The sequence below is a fragment of the Polyodon spathula genome, chromosome 23 (assembly GCF_017654505.1).
Source record: "Polyodon spathula isolate WHYD16114869_AA chromosome 23, ASM1765450v1, whole genome shotgun sequence".
NCBI classification, from domain to species: domain Eukaryota; kingdom Metazoa; phylum Chordata; class Actinopteri; order Acipenseriformes; family Polyodontidae; genus Polyodon; species Polyodon spathula.
In genome coordinates this window covers 19,457,739-19,480,979 of record NC_054556.1, presented here as the reverse complement: position 1 = coordinate 19,480,979, position 23,241 = coordinate 19,457,739, and the positions used below count along the sequence as shown (strand labels likewise).

The 23,241-nt window shown below is 39.1% G+C and overlaps 1 protein-coding gene across 1 annotated transcript in view; it reads left to right on the top strand.

Moving 5' to 3' along the window:
• Nucleotides 1-894: 894 nt before the first annotated feature.
• LOC121297898 (brefeldin A-inhibited guanine nucleotide-exchange protein 2-like) overlaps nucleotides 895-23,241 on the top strand; it is a 34,267-nt gene continuing 11,920 nt past the window's right edge. Inside the window, exons 1-24 of the mRNA XM_041224519.1 lie at nucleotides 895-1,187; nucleotides 5,605-5,635; nucleotides 6,095-6,218; nucleotides 7,125-7,271; nucleotides 8,599-8,778; nucleotides 9,513-9,789; nucleotides 10,066-10,158; nucleotides 11,129-11,280; nucleotides 11,693-11,826; nucleotides 12,874-13,108; nucleotides 14,115-14,214; nucleotides 14,646-14,785; nucleotides 15,556-15,664; nucleotides 16,630-16,831; nucleotides 17,386-17,497; nucleotides 18,236-18,441; nucleotides 18,780-18,864; nucleotides 19,535-19,706; nucleotides 20,204-20,355; nucleotides 20,780-20,908; nucleotides 21,390-21,548; nucleotides 22,025-22,172; nucleotides 22,713-22,812; nucleotides 22,964-23,004. Of these exons, the coding sequence (XP_041080453.1) occupies nucleotides 1,055-1,187; nucleotides 5,605-5,635; nucleotides 6,095-6,218; nucleotides 7,125-7,271; nucleotides 8,599-8,778; nucleotides 9,513-9,789; nucleotides 10,066-10,158; nucleotides 11,129-11,280; nucleotides 11,693-11,826; nucleotides 12,874-13,108; nucleotides 14,115-14,214; nucleotides 14,646-14,785; nucleotides 15,556-15,664; nucleotides 16,630-16,831; nucleotides 17,386-17,497; nucleotides 18,236-18,441; nucleotides 18,780-18,864; nucleotides 19,535-19,706; nucleotides 20,204-20,355; nucleotides 20,780-20,908; nucleotides 21,390-21,548; nucleotides 22,025-22,172; nucleotides 22,713-22,812; nucleotides 22,964-23,004 (3,361 nt within the window). The 5' untranslated portion in view covers nucleotides 895-1,054. The remainder of the gene's footprint in view (nucleotides 1,188-5,604; nucleotides 5,636-6,094; nucleotides 6,219-7,124; nucleotides 7,272-8,598; nucleotides 8,779-9,512; nucleotides 9,790-10,065; nucleotides 10,159-11,128; nucleotides 11,281-11,692; nucleotides 11,827-12,873; nucleotides 13,109-14,114; nucleotides 14,215-14,645; nucleotides 14,786-15,555; nucleotides 15,665-16,629; nucleotides 16,832-17,385; nucleotides 17,498-18,235; nucleotides 18,442-18,779; nucleotides 18,865-19,534; nucleotides 19,707-20,203; nucleotides 20,356-20,779; nucleotides 20,909-21,389; nucleotides 21,549-22,024; nucleotides 22,173-22,712; nucleotides 22,813-22,963; nucleotides 23,005-23,241) is intronic.

Below are 23,241 nucleotides of genomic sequence, written 5' to 3'. Positions count from 1 at the left end.
TTAATTTCTTATCTGATTAATATCATATGATGCAGGGGTTTTGAATCCCAGTCGTGGAGGGATATTCCACTCCAGGTTTAACAGGTAAAATGAGATAATGAACTACTTCAGGGTCTGGATGGAGGTTTAATTGGGCCAATTAAACAGTTTGGAACATGGTTGAAACAAAGACCAGGAGTGGAAGATCATTCTCTTTGTTATTATTTCTGCTCGTTATTTACCCTGCTAATAACTACTCCAGCACACCCTAGTGGTCATTTATAAAAAAAATGCCGCACTTGGTAAAATTAAGCTTTTAGGAGTCATTTCATAAGCAGCCCCCACTGAAATATTTGTAAGCTGGGTGAATAATGACACACTATAGGTAAAAACAGCAATAGAGAATTATGACAAAATATTAAACAGAAGAAATTAAGTGAATACAGAAATGACAGACATCTGGGAAGTACATCTCTTAATTATTTTATTTTTTTTTGTTTTCACACATGTTCCCATTTCTATCCTAAAGCTCAGTTTCTATGTAGAACTGTTATAGCTGCTCTTCAAGTTCTTTACCGTAGTTGGACAACACACACCTGCAACATGCAACACACACTTTTGTGTCATGCAATTGGAACCCCTGACATACAGTCTGAAATATAAGCTGCACCTCCCTGTTCCAATTTAGTTTCAGTCACGATGTGCAAGACAGCAGAAATGACAGACTTTGACAGGGGAACACCCAGGACTCCATATACATTAGTGAATTTTATAAACATATTCTTATAACAGGCCGAAAGGGGACTGATATTTAAAAGACTACTGTCGTTCATGTGACGAGGCGCAATTGACAGCACCATACCAAAAAAAACAGTGCTCTCTCCCCCTCGGCCGTGAATGGAAGCAACGGAGAGTCACGTGACCGTATGCTGCCAACATGGCGGCGCAGTGCTGATGTAGCAGCTCTGTACACCTTCACTCTCTGTACGGAGTTCATTTTTATGTGATTTAATAATAAAAAAATAAAATAAACACGGAGCTTCGTTCAACGATGACGTTTTGAGACTTTCGAACAATGCAAAAGCAGACCGAGCACTGTAAAACGAAAAGCATGTTTCTGTCCCGGGCTCTTGAGAAGATCCTTTCCGACAAGGAGGTGAAACGAGTCCAGCACTCCCAGCTCAGAAAAACCTGCCAGGTAGCTCTCGGTAAGGAACACGTCTGCGTTATTATTAACACTGGTATTGTACTGCATTGACACACTGATCGTGTTTGGTTGTTTTTCATATACAGCTGTTTATGCTGACGCTGTCGCATTCGAGTTGTTACAATGCTGCTCAATACTGTAGCAGCAAAGAGACCGAGGCCTTACCAATGTTGCAGCTATGGGGGAATAAGATACACAGTTCAGCAGTGTACAGTATTCAATTTCATACGCGAGGTATTAGAGTTTGCTGTTCTTTATACTTACGTGTCAGATGCTATGGTAACCCTATTTGGAAGTTATCAGAGTGCAAATTAAATGCGTGGAAATAAACTTGTACAGACGGAAATGCGATTATTAATTATTGATTTATTTGTATTTTTTTTAAAATACAGTTCCAATTTTCAAGCTCTTAAGAGAAATGTACGGCATAGCTGTGGTATACATTCTTTTATTTGTAAACGTTGAACATATGATTAATAATTGCGATATGAAAAGTGTTGCATGTATTTAATACGATATACCATTCTGCATACATAGTGCTTGTTACTGTATGCGTTTATATTAGGTAGAGCGTGTGCTAATTACTATTGAGCTACAGGCGAGTCATTTATATTTTAATGACTTGGTTAACGTGGCGATTCGGCACTGGACATATCTTTACTTTGTTCCTCAGATTAAAGATACAGTATTTAATACGACATACACGTTGTTTAAAACAACGGCTTGTGTGGAAGCGGGGCGACTTGATAAACTAGTTTACCTGTCATTTTCTTCCGCATTGGTCGGGCGGTTTAACAGGTTTAGCGTCTGTCATTAGAGTGCGCCAGTGCAGGTAACTGGAACTTGAGACTTCAGGCCTGGCCTTCCTGGAATCTAGGAGGATACGATTGGTTGCCCAACATCCTGCTGTAGACTAGCACGCCATACGGCAGATTTAATCAACCCGTTCTGCGGGAGAGACATCATTCACAACTAAAGAATCTTAAGAGTAAAACTTAGCCATTCTTTATGTTTTGCCTGTCTTTGGAGAGAGGAAAACAGTACAGGTTACTACTGTGTTTGGTAAATAAGGGGAGTTAGGGTTAATGGGCAGTAATCAAAATGTTAAGTTCACCTAATGAATGATTTAACATAATAGAACCTGTAATGTACTTTTATAAATTATAAATATCATCTATTTCCACTAGTCTCACCCGACTGCTGTATTTTCAATTCAATCAGTCTTCCACTACTTTGCATACCTGCTAATGCACATGACAGTCAGATAGCATTTTGAGGTAAAAGGTCTTCAAACCCCTGGTGCCCCAAAAGGTCCATACATCTAGTTTTTGTCATCTTCCTTGTTCATATTTCTCCGTTTTGCTTGAGACCCATTGAGTCCAGTGGCGTTATCTCTTATTCTCCCTGAGAACCTTTGGGTCCAACGCCAGTCCCTGGGAGCCTTTTAGTACCTTTATGCTTTTTATTCCAAAAGTCTTAGAGCCTGGGCCCTTCTGGTCCACAGCATTGTTATCTTGTTAGCTTGCAGTTAATGCTGGGCAAGAAGCTTGTAGATGCAAGGTCTCTATCAATTGTTAGCAGTACATGCAATTTGAACCAAACAGTCTGCTATCTGCAGTATTAGTCTCTTTTCAGAAAAGAACAACAGTATATCTCTGCCAGTCCACATGCGTAGCAAACTGCTAATCAATTCTCGATCCATGTTTTCCAGCAGTTTTTATTTTATTGTTTAATTCTCCCTGTTAAATGCAGCTTACCTGTAGGCTAACATGAACACCCTCCAGCAGGCAGTGAACAGCACACTTGGGTGTTAAAATGCAGGCTCTCCAGCTGGTACTGTATTGAGGTTGTAGCAATTCACTGTATATTGCTGCATCGTGATACTTTCTTTACATGATATGTCTTCTTGTAAGAGAGGTTTGTATCATCTGTATTGTGATATAAGACCAAAGTACAACACAATTAATTATAGTTCCCCAATTTATTGTTGTAACTGACACATGCTCTCCCCATCTCTTTAAATGTGTGTATTGTAACAAAACAGTCCTCCGCTAAATAATAATGTGGTCTTATAATTAATTATCTCAGGGGGGTTTATAGATGCCTTTAGGTCATCAGTGGCTACAGATCTGGAACACTTGTTAATGTGGACTATTTAAGCCAGTAATTGGTTCAATTAAATAACTGAGAGCTTGATTGAAGTGGGAACCAGAAGACCCTGTAGCTCTCCAGGACCAGGGCATGTTAATCTCTGGATACATTTCAACAGGAATAACAAGGCAGTTTTCTGTTCAGTGTACTAAATGTTTAGTTCATGCTGATGAAAAGCAGGTTTTCACTGATTATGCCGTCTGGAAGGTTACAATAATGGGTTGGAGGTGTCTCTGGGTATTTGAATTGTGAATAGGGTGCTTTCAATAAATTAATATGCGAACAGACTTTAAGCTGCAATGTTCCACACCAGCATGCAGGATTTTCAACTTTTAATATGATTCCTGAGTGACTATATTCTTCAGTAATTTACCCTTCAAAAAAGCAGAACATGTTGGCTATCCAGTTTGTTTACATCCTCTTTGTGTTACTATGAACTGCAGTATTGCAGTAGGCAGTTATAAATGTCATCAGCAAGCTGTGCTGCAGCAAAAAAAAAAAAAATATTATATCTATTTTTTATAAATCAATAATGTTTTACAGGAAACAGTACAGAAATATAAATTTTTTTGCAAACCTAAATATATATTTCAGTTGTTTCCCTTTTGTGATAGAGGTGTTTTACAAAAAAAAAACTATAAACTGTTCTTGAATGATTAATAAATGGCATTTATAGTTGGTAATAATCATAATCTACACTTCTGAGGTTATTTATAAATAAATTGCTTCTGACATCACAGGTAACTAATTAAGCAAGCTGAAAGGTAGCAGTATCAAACCTTTTACTCTAATCAGCTAAACATGTATAAAAGGCCTTTGCAGGAATATGGTTCATTTGTTCTTTTGTGCAATGCTTAAATATTTGACTAAGAAAGGATCAATATTTCGTAATGGTCTGGTATTTAACAGGAGTTTAAGCAAACAGCATGTAATCTGACCATGTAAGGAGTTCCTGGTTGAAACTTTCCTGTGCAGTTCCCTTTGGCAATCCTCTGCAGTCGTCCTCTTCCACTGTCAGTCTTTGCCAGTCTCTTGGACCATTCAGCAGTTATTGTGTGAAGTTTGCCTTTCTTTAACAGTGGGTGATACAGTGGGATGATTTTTTGCATGAAGTTTCAGTTGTGTTTTGGCATACAGGTGCTGCAGCTAGTGAAGCATCTGCTACAGTACCACGCCCATTTGAAACTGAAAACTTTGCTTGTACCCATGTTCTGTTCTATACCACCCTTGATGTGCTTGCTTGATCTCCTAATGCACTCCTTTTAAAATGCTTCTTAAGTTTTATTTCTAGTACCCTGTTGTTTATATATCTGAAGGGTACATCTTAAAAGGATATTATGAAAAATCAGTTTGTCTTGATGCATGGATTTTAACTTAGTAGCTTAGTACAGTGTGCAATAAATCATTTACTGTACCAGATTCTAGGGGGTGTGTGTTTGTGGTTTAGTGGTTGGTAATATAAACTACCTTTGATTAAGTAAAAGGGTTCCAGGGTACAGCAGGTGCTGTTCCATACAAAATAACTCCTGCCCCACCCACATGGCATCTGAAGGCTTTCCAACAAATAAATAGTTGAAGTGAAGAGTCGAGCAATCCTCCTGCAGTCCACTTGACGTGGAATGACCATATAATAAACTTACTGTAGCTGTCAGGAGTATGACGGTCTCCTTTACCAAAAAACAAAAGACAATTAGTATCTGAATCACTGCTCCAGAAGCCTAAAATACATCTAATTGTAGACACACTGCCTGTGTGTTGTGTTGGTGAAGCACTGTGCTGACAGATTAATGAGTGGGCTTTTGCATGCAAGACAATAGAGAAGCATTACAAGCGCCCAAGAGGATGGTGCACTTTCGTTGAGAGCAGTTCAGGATGACATAGGCAAAAAACAGTTTTGAGATGTTTGGAGAGAGAATGAAATTTATGTGAAATGGAAATTGTTTGAAGTTTTGGTTTGCCTTTTTTAAATTCTGGGTTCAGCTACTGTAGTGGTGTAGGGACCTGTATAAGGCACACATTTTATAGAACTGCTAAAATATGATTGTGATGAAATTTGGCTAGGACATTATTTAGCAAATTTCAGTTGCCTGTATTGCATAAATATGAGGGTCTAGTGTATATTATAAGGTAAGCTGTATGTTAGTATAATGGTCCCCTGTAATAAGAACACTCTTCTAGGTAAGTAAAGTGCATCAAAGATAGTGTTTCCTGAGTTCCGCACAGTATATACACGCAACCCATTGATTCCAGCTTCTTCTCCTTTACAGATGAAATAAAAGTCGAGTTGGAAAAACAAAAGTAAGTACACCATTCTCAAATCTTAGCTATTCATTATCATTTTGTTAAATGTTTTTTGTGCATTCATACCTGTAACATTGCTTGCGTACTGTTGTTTTTTTTTGTTTTTTTTAAAAGCATAATGTGTATATTTTAGTACTGGGATTAAATAGTTTTTTCAGATTCAGATGTTCTTTCAGAATTTAAATGAATATTTTTATTCTTTCATTTTAAATTAGCTGGAAAACAAGTGTAATTTGTAGCACAGTAAAAACTAAATCAACCCAGTGTCTCCCCTATCAAATACCCTAGAAAGAAGCGAAGTAGTAGAACATGTGTTATTTTTTTCAGACCTAATTTGTGCACTTTTGCATGATGCTTTTGGAGACAGTCATAGGTTCTAGTCAGTCAGTTTTGAATTATCTAATTGTGATTAGTTTTGTGAAAGCATTGAACTGACTGGAAACCATTGCCTTACAGAGATGGCTCAGTGGTTGTGCCCAAAGCCAGCTTTATCGAAGCGGATAAGTACTTTCTCCCGTTTGAGTTGGCGTGTCAATCCAAATCTCCCCGTATGGTCAGCACATCTCTGGACTGCTTGCAGGTACTGTGCATCTATGAAGTGAACATGCAGTATATAAACCCTCTGTGATCCAGGCCTGTCCTCTTCTGTGCCTTGCCAATCAGATCTCTGTTACACTAGACCAAATCCATATCGGAGACTGTAAACCATTATTTCTGACTGGGAATGTCATAATAATAAATAGTCTCAATAGCAGAGGTTTTATATTAGCAATTTCAAGTGCTGTCCTGTACAGCATTGTTATTTTCAGCATTATAAGTTACTGGTGATATCTGTAACCTGTGTAAGCATATATGGGGTCCCTATCTTGAAAGTCATTATTGTCCTTATCAGTTCTGTTAGTAATATGAATGCATACAGCTTTAATTGGTACTCTGATGAAAACATTTTGACGTCTACCTTTTTCTGACTACGTGGCTATGATTCCTTTTCCCACAGAAACCATGTGGCTGACCTTTAGCAGTGTTGGCTCCACCTGGTTCTGTACTGCACTTGTAAAGGCCAGTCGTGCATGGTTTATCTGGGATCAGAAAGCACAGGCGCACGAGCGAACAACAGAATGCAGTATTTTTCCATGCTTTTCCCATGGTTATACTATGCCTTTAACATAGTTTACCCAGGTTTGGCATGTTCTTTTTAATCTGTTTTACCATACCTCGCTATTCTTTACAATGTTTCCCTGTGCTCTACCATGCTTTCACTAGGCTTTCTTACACATTGCTATGCGTCTGCTATGGTAAACTTTTATAAGGTTGAGGGTGCATAAATTTTCAAAATAATTTTTCAACAAAAAAGGGAGACTCATCAAGTACCTGCACTAACGGCTCATCGTTATTGTAACAAATCTGAACTTTCTGAAGCTGTGCGTTTGTATTTATTCTGTTTTTGGTTTATTTTACTTGAAGTGCCCATGATTTGTTTCCTCAGAAACTGATAGCATATGGTCACATCACTGGGAATGCCCCAGACAGCGGGGCTCCAGGGAAGAGGCTGATCGATCGGATTCTAGAAACCATTTGCAATTGTTTCCAAGGACCTCAGACAGATGAAGGGGTCCAGCTGCAGATCATTAAGGTATTTCATTGTGTGTTTTTAAATCTCTCTTTGAATCCTGGAAGCATGCATGCATCTACAGGAGTATGTAATATCCGATTGAAATACAAAGTTTGAAAGGACTGCAAACTGCCAGAGCCAGAGCCAGAGCCTGATCCAGAGCCTGAATTATTTTATGTAGTCTTATTTTCAAAGGTATTTTTTATTCCACTGCAATGTCCAGTAAAACAGAACTGTTGTGCAAGCAGGTAACCAGGCAACATGCACAACGTTGAACTTGGTGTCAACAGCAGAAGTATGGTTTTTAAATGAAGACAACTAGGACTAGAGATCCATGTTTGGTGGGTGGCTTGATTTGATGATGACGTAATGATGAAATGTTAAACTGTAGTAAATTCTATTTTATGCCATGGATTTGACATCGTCTAGTGTTGCAGCTCATGGCAGTCCATGAACGTTCATTGAGTACTCTGGATAGTCCAAGAATATGGATGGGTAGAAAGGCAAGTAGGTTGCGGTAGTGTGCAAATTTATTCAAACACCTCAAGAGTTATCATTTATATCCTACCTAGCTGCATAAAAAACCTCTGGGTGTGAGAATTTCAATTTTCAGTGAGTAGTCAATGATATAGAAACAATAGGCACTTGTGTGAAAATGTTTGACCACTTTGTGCTTTAATTAGGCATCTTAAACAACTTCTAAAGCGTAATGGATTTTACAATTTGTGACTGTGTCCCTTTTCTCTTACAATTCAAAGTTGCTGCAGTGTGTCCACTCTTGTCATTTCAGATATTTTCACAAAATGAGAACAAGCATTAAACTTTAAAGCTACAGTGTGCAATGCAAAAGCACATCATGAAAAAGCACATATGCAGGTGAAAAACACTAGACTAGATGTCGCTACATTTAAAAAAATATATAAACACGTGAAATTTTCAGACCACTAAAATAAAGGGCATAACATGAGATCTAAGTAATAAATCGCAGTTTCCAGTGTGAAAAAACAACACAAAATAATAAATTAACATCCAAAGTAGCATTAAAAAGTAGCATATAGTATTAAAATGTTCAATACAAAATATGGACTGTAGCGTAAGTGGAAAGCATAATCAGTCAGTGTTATATCTGAATCATTAATGCACAGAGCAGCTATTTGTTTTTCTGTTTCATTGTTCAAACCGGGGCGTTGACTCGGCAGAATCTGGTAGACATTCACAGATTTCCCAAGATTTTCAGTTCCAGTGGTTTGATGCACAAAAAATCAAAACAGAAGCAATGGGGTGTTCTGATAAGCGTGCACACCACTGTACCTCTTCATGTAAAAGTTGTGCTGTGTTGGTTTCGTAGGCTCTTCTTACTGCGGTGACTTCTCCCCACATTGAAATCCACGAAGGGACCATCTTGCTGACTGTCCGGACCTGTTACAACATCTACCTGGCCAGTAGAAACCTCATCAACCAGACCACGGCCAAAGCCACGCTCACGCAGATGCTCAATGTCATCTTTGCCCGAATGGAAAGCCAGGCGGTGAATACAGATTTTATTATCCGTCTTTGCAAAGGAAATCTGTCTGTCTGTATATCTGACTTGTCTTATTCATTCATATACAGCTACACATGTACATTACATTTCATAGGTTGTCAGTAAATGTGCTGTAAAAACAAAAAAAAAGCTTCATTTTTTAACTGAGAGAGATTTATTTGATCACGTTTGATTTCCGCTGCTCTTATTCATTGGGAAAGGAGGTGCAGTTTTGGTTTTTAAGAGACTGTTCAAGCTTTCATGGAATACCTGGAGAGTCCAGGTATTGGAAATGCACCTGGTATTCAGAACCATTCTAAACTCTACATAAAAACACTCCAACCCTTGTTTTAACCCATAGCTGCATCTAAACATTTTCACAGCCACATTGGTTACCTGGTCTCCAGGTTTTACCAAGCTTTATTATGCTACTTTGGCTTTCTCTTGGAACAACGTGCCTTGGAATTATGTGTTATCATTTGTGTATTCTTTGTAATATAGTACATTGAATCTGACATGCCGATACATTTTCCTGAATTTATTTCATAGCTTTGAGTTAGTTTAATGTTTTGGATTTTGTTTCATGTTCTCAGGAGTGTGAATTATTGATGTTTACAGCAGTAACTACACAATTACAGCTCCTGTATTACACTCAGTATTTTCTTGTGTACATTAATGCTGTAGTATTTTCAAAGTTTTAAATGTTTAGGAAATTATACTGAACCTACCACCTCTACCAGGCATTGGAAGCAAGAGAAGACGAAAAGGAGAGACTGAGGCAGCAGCAGTCTCCAGAGATGCCGTCTGTCTCAGATTCGCCCAGACTCACTCGGGCACAGCTACCGGAGCAGCCTGACACCCCTGAGACCAGCACACAGCAGGAGAATAGAGAGCAGGTCATTGGAGAGCAAGAGAACGGAGAGCAGGGGAACGAAGAGCAGGAGAAGGGAGACTCGGAGCCAGAGAACGGGGCAGTCCAGAACAAGGCTAACTCGGGGCAGGAGGCCAAATTACCAGGTAAAACACAGGGCTGCTGGAGGAAAGAGAGTAATATATTCATCTGAATACAACAGTTTACATCTGAATAGAGGAAAGGGAGTAATATTATCAGAGTACAACAGTTTATGTAATCTGAGTAAAGAACAGAGTAATATTCATCTGAATACAGCATTTTATATGATTTGAATTTTTTTTTCCCCATATATATATATATATATATGTATATGGTTCTGATCCCATTTTTAATCCTACTCAAATGTGATGTTCTTCCATAACAAGTTTGTTTATATCCAGAAAATCCAGAAGCATCATATGAAGAAGAAAGCCAGACTGCGCAGGATGCTCCGGTGCTAGTGGAGGAGGATACTGGGACACTGATGGACAAAGGTAAGGACAAGATTTAAATTCGGGAGGGGAGTACTTTGAGCCCGACTATGTATCTGATGTTAACTGAAAAGCTATTTTAAGAATTCTGAGATGAACAAATCTGTAAGGTCTGGTTTAAAGAATGTTTTTTTTTAAGAATTTCAATTACATTTTTTTGTACCTGCATAGATGTTCTACGAAAAGAGAATGAACTTATAAAAACAGTTGATAAATGAACACAATGGAATACCAGGTCTGGAACGGCTCTCACAAGCAGGGTTAGGGATCCATTTTTTTCAATTCCTTTTTAAAATCGGTTCCCATTCCATTTGAATCAATTCCAGTTTCTTCAAAGGAAAAGGAATTGACCCGACCCTGCTCACAAGAGAGTTGTTAATATCTTGTGCTAAAGAGTGGGTTTGCCGGAAAGCCCCTGCACACACACATACAGGGTTCTCCTCAGGAATTCTGTACAGCGAGGCGGCAGAACATTAAAGTGGGAGCACTATTAACGGAAAAATAAACTTGCCTTACCTTAAATATATAATACAACAAAGAATTTAAATAATGTATTGTCTTTCGTTGACTATATCTCGTTGCACGCTTTTATGTTCTAATAGTAGTAGCATCTGCAAGACGGGCGGATCAGGTTTTTTTAGCTGGGCGGCGACAGCCACTTTGCCGGGCGGCTTGTCTGGCTGAAAAAGCCTGGGGAGAACCCTGATATATATATCAAGAACACCCTGTCAGTTATTTGAGGTAATAATCCATTTGGATATGCAGGTCATGGTCTAAATACAAAATACATATGTGTTCTTTACATTGCCATCAAAAGCTAGTCCTAAAGCTGGATTTTACTGTATATTTCATCAAATTGTTTGATATTGTTTTAAATCAATCCTTGCTAATGCATCTCTGAAGATGACCAGTTTTTACCTTTTTGCAGCTTCCCAAAAGCAAGTGATCCCATTTTCATTCATTGTTTTCCTAGGTTCAGTGGAGCAGCCAGTGGAAATGGACATTGAAAAGACTGTTCCAGAAACTGAAAACAAGGACACAGCCCCCTCTGCTGGAAGAACCGAAGCTGTTCAAGCAAACGGCATCCTTGATGACCGAGCCTCTGTCTTGTCGGCTGATATCCTGGTACCAAACCCATGTTATTTTTTAATTTTTTTTTTTTTTTTTACTTTTTATATAGGTTGGAATGCTTCCCCTCTCTTAGGAAACAAAGAAAGTAAAAATTACCAAAGTATGCTAGCGGTGACTTTATGTCATCAGATATTTAAAACCTTTCCTTGTCCCTGTGTTTTTATTGAAGTTTAAGCTTATCACCAACAAAAACAAGTTTGGAGCTCTATTAAAAAGAAAATGAAAATGTACTTCTAACACTGTTTAAAACAGCTGAAAATGTTTCATCTGCAAACTTGACTAAATTCAACATAAATGGGCTTTTATAAATCTGTCCTTTTTGTAGAAAAGAGCCAGTGGTTTGTATAGATGCTGAGACTGAGCACGGTGGACATCAGATTAGTTCAACAATGTATTATTTCCCCAGGACCCTGATGCAGTCCATGGGCCAGCTGCTACTGCCAGATTCTCTCACATTTTGCAAAAGGATGCCTTCCTTGTGTTCAGGTCTCTCTGTAAGCTCTCAATGAAGCCACTCTCTGATGGGCCTCCTGACCCAAAGTAAGTAGGATTGGATGATGTCGACAGAATGTACATGACAAACCAGGGTCAGAGAAGGCATTCCTCTTACCATGGGCTCTGCAAAACACACACACACATGCACACACACACACACACATCACTTATATGGTAGTCCTTGATCAAACAGAAGTGGTAATAAGGCGGAAATGTCACTAGAACTCTCTTGTTAAGATGGTGGAACACAATTAGCACAGCGTCTTAAATCCATCTCCTGTTACAAATGGAACAAATCATATTAGTTACGATGTACTGGAATTATTTTGCAAACTGTGTACATTGTCAGATGAGAGACTTCCTACCCCTAATAAAAGTGTATTGTGGTATAACATGGTAAAAGCAGTAGCAGAGTCTAGTACAGCCTGTTAAAAGCATGACAAAATAGATTTCCCTGTCCCAGCGAGAACAAAGCCCTTTCTTTATTGAAACCATGTGGGGAGCCACAGAAAAGTGCTGACTCAGTATATCGAGTTCAGAGTCACATGACCTTCATGAGTGCAAGTGGAATTGCCAAGGTCTTCTACTGCTGGGCTTAAAGCAAGTATATTGTTCTGTATGCACTCCATCAGAGGCTGTTCCAACCACACCCTTATTATTGAACTGATCCAGTTAAACACTGTCCAGGTCTTAATTAGACCTGCAATGCAACCAGGATTTGAGGTGCCTACTCCTACACTACATATTTACTTACTCTTTGTACCTTCATTTAGTTCATGCTTAAATAATGTCTTAGTACTTACTATGTGTTGATTGTGGCCAACACTTTCAATATTGTATCTAGTTTCTAACCTACTTCTACCATCAAAATATGGTTAAGCTGTTACAATATAAACACTGTAATATCTCATTACTGAGTATAAACTATTCATTGGAACCCATTGGATTTGTCTGTATGATGCCCTAAACACTGTCTGGGAGTTTTCCAAACTGATAATAGTGTGCTCACTTTTTCAATGGGCAGCAGCACAGTTTTATGAATGCCACTGCCCAGGCTTGGTTAAATCCCTGTTGTTCCCGTTTTGTTTTCAGGTCCCATGAGCTGCGCTCGAAGGTCGTGTCCCTCCAGCTTCTCCTGTCGGTGCTGCAGAGCGCCGGGCCAGTTTTCAGAACACATGAGATGTTTGTGAATGCGATCAAGCAGTATCTGTGCGTGGCCTTGTCCAAAAACGGGGTCTCCTCAGTGCCAGATGTGTTCGAGCTCTCCTTAGCCATTTTCCTAACCCTCCTTTCAAACTTCAAGATTCATCTAAAGATGCAAATAGAGGTACATATTTATAGTATATAAATATATAATGAGGAACTGTAACATGAAAAATAAAGTCTGGTCCTGGGGTTCGACTATACATATAAATTCTCACTATGGGGGCATTTGTGTATTATTAAATGTAGTTCTTATATGTACAATTTTGAAAGATATATATATACAGTAAATACAGTATCGGTATTCAAACTATAAACAACTTCTCAGTCTAACTTCCGTTTCTGTCTCTCCCTTTTGACACAGTATCTGAAAGAAAAGCTGCACTGGCACTTTATAACACAGACATCTTATTCAGCATTCGTTTTATAACTAGATATTAGGCCTGTTACGTGGTTATCTTTCCTAATGCATTTACTTTTTTTGCTGAGAAGAGCTAAGGCTTTCTCCGAGAGACGAGGCATTTCAGTTTTGCTTCAGCCCCGCTCCAGCAGCCGAACCAGGGGCGAGCCCATTCCCTCTTCCCCTCTCCCGACCCTCTCTTCTTGCACTTGGTTTTCTTGTCTGTCACCTCCCAACCGCCGTTTAGCCGTTTTAAGTTTTTTATAGTTTAAAAACTGCTAATTAAAATGATCCACAAGTGGGAATATTCCTTTTTTTTTTTGTAAAAAATATAGCATTGATTATATGGTGCTTTATGCATGGTTAATTCACAGAAGGTTACATTTTTGCTTCACTATGTGTGCATTATAGAGAGGGAGGTATTTTATTTTGTATTTTACTCAGATGTGTGTTGTGTCCCGCAGCACCCCCCCACCCCCTCCCCATTTATAATGCTGTTCGGTTGCAACGCTCATATTGTGTGTGAGACCCGCGTTATAGCGAGGGAGCTTTGTGATATATATATATATATATATATATATATATATATATATATATATATATATATATATATATATATATATATATATAATATATATATATAGAATATAGTCAGAGAGTAAGGTGTCATGCTGTTGTTTTCTTTTGCGTTGTTTAAGAGTTGATAACTTGAGCTTCCTCACATCTATAGGTCTTCTTCAGAGAAATCTTCCTAACCATACTGGAGACAACTTCAAGTTCATTTGAACACAAGTGGATGGTCATTCAGACCCTAACTAGGATCTGTGCAGGTAAATACAGTGATAGACCTCTTCAGCATTCTGATGCTTAAGGAATATACCTGACACACAGGCTCAACAGTTCTTCTATTTTAACATGGCTGCCATAATGAGAGAATTTAACTTTGTTTTAAGGGATATAGAGATAGAACGTGTTGTCTGAATATTTGGTACACAGCTGTGGTCTATGATTTTAAGTTTCATTACTGATGGTGATAAGTGAAAATGTTCACACCACTCAACATACAGACCCCACACGTTGAGATCCTTACTGCCGTTGTCTCCATCCAACAACTAACTCCTCCTGGTACCTGAGAAATTACTGGGTCTAAAATGAGTCTAGCTTGATTTCTAAAGTTTTCGCCTCACTAAAATTGAAAGTGACTGTAATGAATGTGCACGTATGTCATTTTTAATCTATAACTTTTTATTTCCTGTTGCAGATGCCCAGTGTGTTGTCGATATTTATGTGAACTATGATTGTGATTTAAATGCTGCTAACATTTTTGAACGACTTGTGAATGATCTATCAAAAATTGCTCAGGGCAGAAGTGGACATGAGCTTGGAATGACTCCTCTTCAGGTATGTACTGTGTTGGAAGCAGAACAGTTGCCACGCAAATCATCCAGTAGCCCATAACATATAAGGGTGACACTATTGAACTATTGAGTTAGTTGGAGAAGCAATGAGCTATATCTATATTACTGTCTGTGTAAACAGTTCAGGGTTTGTAGCTATAAGTACTCAGTGTCTTTACTGCAGAGAAATGAGAAGAATCGAAGTACATGGGTGGGGTAAAAATAAGACAAAAAAAGTGAGACAGCCAGGATCAATACTACACTTGTGGTTAAATAAAAAGGCGATTTCTCGAAGGCAATGTCAAGACCATTAATATTTGATTTAAATAATATTTTTCAATGGACTTTTTTATTATTTATCTCAGTAGCAATCTAAAATGAATACACACGTTTCCTAATGCACTGCTACTAGTTAACCAAGTACTTGATTAACTTTCAATCAATACTATTTGTCCGAAATAATAATGACGGTCATAAATACCGACAACCGTGTATCTTTATTAAAATGTTACATGACCTCCTATTGGACTTTCCACTGCTGCTACTCCACTTGCAGTAGCATGTACTGGCCACGTGTTTTGAGAGATGGCTTTGGCCAGCCTTTTCAGCAGGTCAATGTCAGCTGCTCAATACCTCATATATTACAGGCTAGTCAAGGTGATTAATATTGAAAATAGAGAAGGGTGTCCCTTATTAATCTGGTTTATTGAAGAGCAGTTTATACACATATTGTTTTGTAAAAGCAGGCTACTTTAATGTTTTTATTTTTTGCAGGAGTTAAGCTTACGGAAGAAAGGTCTTGAGTGCTTAGTTTCTATACTGAAGTGTATGGTGGAGTGGAGTAAAGAAGTCTATGTAAACCCCAATCTTCAGGCCAATCTTGGTAAGAACCTGGTGCCTTGATTGTACTCGCTAAGGTAACGTGACCTAATGATCAGGACGCGTTACAAGAAGTGGTGGGATTTTAAATATACCTTTCGTTATTATTTTCTATTGCCTTATAACATGGTCTGGGGATTTACATTCCATTGTGCAGATGTGTTTAAATAGCTCAATTGTGTATGTGTGTGTAGTATATTTAACTAAGGTTTACAGACTTGTGTATAATTACATTTTAAGGGCTTGGTTATTGATTATTATGTTGCAGGGATGGGAATAAGGCTCCCGTTGCATAGCAGTTTGATCCAATCATGGTTTTGCTATGCGTTTTTAATAAGACACATCTGAGCTTGTTAAACACTGTGGCTAGTCTGGTTTGCATTAAAACCTGGAATGGGTGAAACCTTTTTTTTTTCTATATAAACAAATATAAACTGTTTCATAAATAAATATGAGGGGGGGGGGGGGGGTGGAATGTCACGAGGCAAAATTTCCCATGGGGCTTTCAGTTGCCCATATATTTTAAATGTATGTGAAGGGGTAGAAATAAGGCTTACTTAGCAGTTTGTGTCAGTTTTGTTTTACCCAAAGCCAGGTATGACAAGGTCACAGTCAATCTTGAAAGGTCAAACTTAACAGAAACTAAGGGACTTCATTGCTCACCGTACTGAATATGCTGCCAAGATAAGCCACGGCTGGATTTTATTAGAGTATTTTACAGTACCAGTGAATCCACTTGTATTGCATCAACTTCTCATTTGTAGTGATAACACAGAGTGATTCCCCAGTGCTGTAAAATTCTCTATCCAGCTGTGGCTCCTCCTGTATAGGCATAAGTCAAACCAATCCCTAAATCAAGAAGACATGCATTTCGGCTGGTGCTTTCATCTGCTCTGCAAGAGAGTCTGCCGTGACGTGGCTGGCTTAGTAGTGAAACGTCATCTCCTCCTCCTGCATTCCCTTCCCCAGGCCAGGAGAAGCCCCCTGAGCAGGAGAGCACAGAGACTAAAATCCTGGAAGTGCTGGTCAGGAGGGGCAGTGCAAGCTCCCAGGACTCCACGGTGTCCTCGGGCATCGGCAGCACCAGCACACAGGCCTCCCTGGCAGACGATCCAGAGCAGTATGAGGTCATCAAGCAGCAGAAGGAGATCATAGAGCATGGCATTGAACTGTGAGTCCTGTCTACTGCACTGTCAGAGTGGGTTTATTATCCTGGGGAAGCTGCAAGCTCAGTTGCATATCGGCATGACAAGCAGCAGCAGGTTAAGCACTTGCCTCCTTTTATTTAACAGCTGTTTGTATCATTGATTTCAAGGAGCATTACTTTGGGTATGTTGCCTAAGGATAACATAGCCATGTGCTTTTGCAAAAGCTGCAGAGTTGGACTACATTTCTTATTTCTACCATTAGTTCCACAATGCTTTGTAATCCTGTAAAAAGTAATTATACAATTCAATAAAATTGATTCTACATATTTTTTTGTTTAATGCATTTTTGAAAACCTTTTTAATTAGTGACTGATGAATAAGGTGCAGCACTCAGAAAAGGTTAGAGCAAAACCATCAGGCACTCTTTCTCCTCATCGTCTGGTGAGCTCAAGCAAACACCTGCAAGGAGCCAGTAGCTCTCCGACATTAGTTCTGGTATATGAATACCTGGTCCTGTCAGGTATTTTCATGACTGACTGTCTCTTGAAACCTATCTTCTATCTCTCTGTTTGAACAGGTTTAATAAGAAACCAAAGAGAGGTGTACAGTATCTGCAGGAGCAGGGCATGCTGGGAGTAACACCAGAAGACATTGCCCAGTTCCTTCACCAGGAAGAACGACTAGACACAGTATGTCATTTCAGAAAATAATGACAAATTATAGTCTACGTGAATGATCTAAAAAAATCTAAACAGATGCCCTTTAACTCTACGACAGTCCTGCTGGTATTTTCCCTTATTAACATCAATACAATAAACAAGCCCTCAATGTTCGGTTTTGCAGATGTATTTTAGTTTGCCACTGTTTAGATTGAAGGCCCTGTTTTTTTGCATGTATTCTTGTGTATAAATACATGATAAATACTCTATTATATTTGAGGAAGGTTGCATGCTTTATTTTGCACTGATGCACTTTATCCTGTTTCAGCAATCCAGTTACATCTTGAATCTGACTCTCTGTCTGTCAATGTGCATGTACATGTAGACTTATCTGTGATATTTTGTGGGACATATGCACCTATTGGCATTTCTTCATTTGACATGGGTTTTAAGAGTGGTGTAATGGTATGACATTGGATATAAATTATGTATCTAATGTAATAAATCTAAACTACTGCTGTAGTTTTCTCCTTAGAGTGCAACCTCCCCATGCCATGTGTGGTTAATATAAATAATGCTAGTTCGCTGCAAACACCATTTTTAAAGCCCTATTCACAGACAGCACTTGGGTGTTGCTCCACCCTTAAGAGCACCAAGTTAATGTGTGTTTCATGTTGTGAAAGCACCCTTATGGGAGCATTAACACTCCAGGGTTCTTTCTTAGTATGGTTATTAGTCTAATGCACTAATTAATAATGCTCCCCCCAGACCCAGGTGGGAGAATTCCTCGGAGAGAATATCAAGTTCAACAAGGAGGTCATGTACTCCTATGTGGACCTGCTCGATTTCTGTGGCAAGGATTTCGTCTCGGCTCTGCGGATGTTCCTTGAGGGTTTTCGTCTCCCAGGAGAAGCTCAGAAAATTGACAGACTGATGGAGAAATTTGCTGCGAGATATCTAGAGTGCAATCAGGGGTAAATCAATTATTGATGCTGTATAGAGATCCTAAAGCATCTGGGCTCTGTGCTTTGCAAATTGTTTACCGTTACTATCAGTACCTTCACTGAGCTGTGGCCAGGGGTTGGACGCAATATCAGAAACACGTACAACATGCAGCGCGCACTTTTGTGAAACCAGGCACTTATATTTACAATGCAGATGGCATCCCTGAAATTCTGTATTGTTCACTTAGACGATGTCTTCACTTTAAACCCAGACTCAGAAATCGGACCAACCAAAGTGATTTGCTTTTGAATAAGTTCAACTTTTAGGATCCCAAGTATAATGTTTTTGTCTCCCCCCCCCCCAACAGGCAGACCCTGTTTGCAAGTGCAGATACTGCTTACGTGCTGGCGTATTCCATCATCATGCTGACCACCGACCTACACAGTCCCCAGGTGAGACATGCACTGAATATACTAGACAGATACCCCTTCTCCTGCCTATCTGCGCAGCTTTCAAACAAAGTACAGTTCTGTATCCTGCTGTCACGCTGTGGTTTTCACTGGCTCTAGATCAGGGACGGGCTACTCCTGGAGTGCCAATCCAGTCCAGGTTTAATAGAAGTATTGTAGGAGCTGATCAGAGGTAGGAATTCATCATAAGGACTTGGCTGTAACAAAAACTGGAAGGTCAAAGGTTGTCTATAGGTCAAGCAAGTCTACTACAAAAACATAACAAACCACTTCATGACCTCTTCATTTTATTCCATTGCAAAGTCTTGGTAAACCACAGCAAGATCTATAATGTATCCCTTTGCAAAATTATAGGGTTTTTTTTTGGTATATGTGGTGCAGTTACATTTTTACTTATGTCTATGGAACTGCTTACTAAATTGTTGTGAAATTGGTAAGGACATGTTACGTGTACATACTGTAGATGTGAGTCACAGAGACACTGATTGCTGTAGTTTTTTTTTATTTGCTGCTTTGCACAACCTGTTTTTCTGTATAGTTTGTAAAGTTGAATACATCTAAACTGTAAGGTAATTAAGCACTTTGTTGTGATCTACAGTACATCACAGATGTTTGTATAGGGATATACTTATCAGTTCTCTTCAACACCTAGGTGAAAAATAAAATGACCAAGGAGCAGTATATCAAAATGAACCGAGGAATTAATGACAGCAAAGATCTCCCAGAGGAGAACCTGTCTGCCATCTACGATGAAATAGCCGGCAAGAAAATAGCACTGAAGGATTCCAAAGAGCATTCCATCACGCCGAAGAACAGCAAGCAGAGTGAGCATTAAAACAACAGAAACACATGGGCTGGGAAACCTGGGCTCCTTCAATACCAGTGATCAAGTGCGAAGGAGTGAGAGCTACAGCTTTAAAATCAACTGTCCTACCTGCCATTTGACCTTTTTCTTGTGCAGAAGATATGTTCTCATTATTGGGTTTTGTATTTTGTATTTTATTGTAAAGTTGTAGATTGCTGACTAGATGGATTACTCCTTTTGTGTAACACTTCCTGTGCTGTTGGACCTACAAAACAGGAATTGACCTGCCAACTATAGTCAATCTATAGAGTGGTACAGTGTACTTAAAAACAGCATACCAGTATCCCTAATTACAGTAATAAAACAAGATGAAAACTAATGTCATTAAAAAAAAAAAAAAAAACAGTTTTAATCACCTGGAAAGGTTTGAACTTGCATTTTGGTTTTGATCACAATGGTACTTAACCTTGCATTGGAACATCTCTTTCTTTACCCGAGTTTTGCTGTGTTCCCCAGATGTTCCAACTGAGAAACAGAGGAGGCTGCTGTACAACCTGGAGATGGAACAAATGGCCAAAACAGCCAAAGCTCTGATGGAAGCAGTAAGCCATGCACAGGCTCCGTTCACCAGCGCAACTCACCTGGAGCACGTCAGGCCCATGTTTAAGGTGAGAGGAGTCCTGTGGCCTTGGGCATGGTCGACCTATGCAGTGTACAAGGCCTGGCTAGACAATTAGGCTGCAGTTCATTAGCTGTAAAATGAGCCCAAGCCCTTTAGCAGATTATCAAGATGTAGGTATATGAATTACATTTAAATGGAAAGTCTGTACAACAAAGAAGCATGGGGGAGTTCCTAAAGATCTGGACCACCATGGAGATTTCTCTAATTCTCATAGCAGCTCAATATATAAGGTTGAATATATGTAATAGAAAACACACTGTAATCGAAATGCATCAGATCTGCAAAATGCTGCTGAGACTAATAAAGTGCAGGAAAATGGATTTCAAAACCTTAGTACTGTGCATCTAGCCGTGAGTGTCAGAAAAGCATTGCCCGTGCTGCAGTGCATTGTGTGTGTGCTTCTCTCCCAGCTGGCCTGGACCCCACTGCTGGCTGCCTTCAGCGTGGGGCTGCAGGACTGCGATGATCAGGAGGTTGCGTCGCTGTGTCTGGAAGGGATTCGGTGTGCTATTCGGATAGCTTGTATATTCAGCATGCAGGTAAGCACTCGGAGCTTTCATTTTGGATTTGCTTGTTGGTTTGCTGTTGATTTGATCGGCATCTTTTTAAAGCCATTGAGCATGCTTGAATAGTAAATGTTGTATTTTTATTATAGATTATGCAAGAGCTTTTGTATGTGGTATTGGGCCTTTTTAAAGAGTGATGTTCTGGTATGCAGGTGTTTATACTGTAGATTGTTTCATATGCACCCTTAACTAAAAGAAGCTAAATGAAGTATAACACTGACAAACATTACTGATTTGTAGATTTCCATCTGTGTTAGTAAAACGTTTTGACATCCTGTGCTGATGCTCTAAATATACCAGAGTAATACACTGAATCAGGGACATAATCTATCATTAATATGCCTCAATGTGTGCTTTGAATACTGTATATACAGTAAACTATCTGTGGTTGCACCTCTAAAGCATGCTGTCTAAGTAATATGTAATATGCTGTTTTTTATTTTTTAAATCTCAGCTTGAGAGAGATGCCTATGTACAGGCTCTGGCTCGCTTCACACTGCTCACAGCCAGTTCCAGCATCACAGAGATGAAGCAGAAGAACATAGACACCATTAAAACACTGATCACTGTGGCCCACACTGATGGAAACTACCTGGGGAACTCCTGGCATGAGGTAAGAAGAGAAGGAAGGGCCCTTACTTTAATTAGATAAAGGTAGGAGGCAGAAATCTGTTAAGATTTATTGGTTTGGAAATTGTCAGCAGCAGTGATTTTTTTTTCAAGCAAAAGTGGGCGGTAATCATGCAGCTACAAATGCATGGATTTAGAAAGAAAAACATCCTGGCCTAGTTTTGTTTGAGTTCAGGTCCCTGGATTACTAGTCTTCAAAACTCTGGATTTGTCTGGATTTTAAACTTTGCATGAACCACATAATTCCTTAATGAGTAATTTGAAGGCTGTATTTTGGGAACCACTTCTCCTATTTTGAGGAAACAATGCATGGTTTTTATTCCACATGCTATGGGTGTAGGTGGTGATGACCCACAGTACTTTTTGTTCATGGTGCTGACACCTATAATGTGTGATTCTAATGCTTGAGGAAGCTTGTGTTTGTTTGACCTTGTGTTTTTTTTTTTGTTTTTTTTTTAGATTCTCAAGTGCATCAGCCAGCTTGAATTGGCTCAACTAATAGGAACTGGAGTGAAGACGCGCTATATCTCTGGTGTCACGAGGGAGAGACAGGGCAGCATCAGGGGCTTCCCCTCTGGAAGCGAGGAGTTCATGCCGCTAGGGTTAGGTATGGAACAGACTTTTACAATTGCTAAAGCAGGGCTGGCCAGCCCTGTTCCTGCAGGTTTTCTGGGTGTCTTTCAATCATCAATGGCTAAAGACCTGGACATTTTATTTTTTTTTGGTGTTGACCAATTAAGAAAATAATCGGTTCAATTAAGTAATCAAGAACTGCGGCCCTCCAAGAGCAGGGTTGGCCACCTCTGTACTAAAAGAAACATAATAAATTCCATGACAAACCTTGCGACCTAGAAGTCTTTCTCAATATGTTCAAAATTGAAGATATTGGGAAAGGCTTACTTATGGATGCACATGTGTAAAGTTTGGGGTTTTATTAAATCTACTTTCCAGCACTACGTATTTGGTATACCTACAATCTATTGACCTGAACGTCATGTAAAACCAAATAATAGAAAGTAAGCACCCATCTTAACTGTCAACACTTAGAAAATAAACTAGTGTTAGCACTTTGCATGCTAAGACTTTTCTATTTTCCTGTAAAGTTTATTTTGAACTTGGTGTCTTGTTGTTTTCTTTTGTTTTCTAGGCAGTTTAGTTGGAGGTGGACCTGACAAAAAGCAGATGGCCAGTATCCAGGAATCTGTCGGGGAAACAAGCTCCCAGAGTGTGGTGGTTGCAGTGGACAGGTATAGATATTCTTATAGCATTACAATACAAAGGATTTCTTTTGTTTTTAAATAAAGGTTTTTCTAGCACTGTAACAGCTAGTTGATACCAAAGAGAATATGAAGCAGTCAGCTTTTTACCATACTGTAATATCTGTGCTTCTAACTTCAGGATATTTACTGGATCAACAAGACTTGATGGAAACGCGATTGGTATGTATTTATTTCCAAATGTATAAAGACCTACAGTGGTGTGCACATGTTTTGGCGCACCCCGTTGCTTCTGTAGTTTTGATTTGTTGTGCATTTTAAATCAAACCTCTGGAACTGAAATTGACAATTGTCAAAATAGGCAATTTTTAGAAGTTGTTTAAGATGCCTAATTAAAACACAAAGTGGTCTAACATTTTCACACACAAGTGCCTATTGTTTCAATATCATTGATTACTG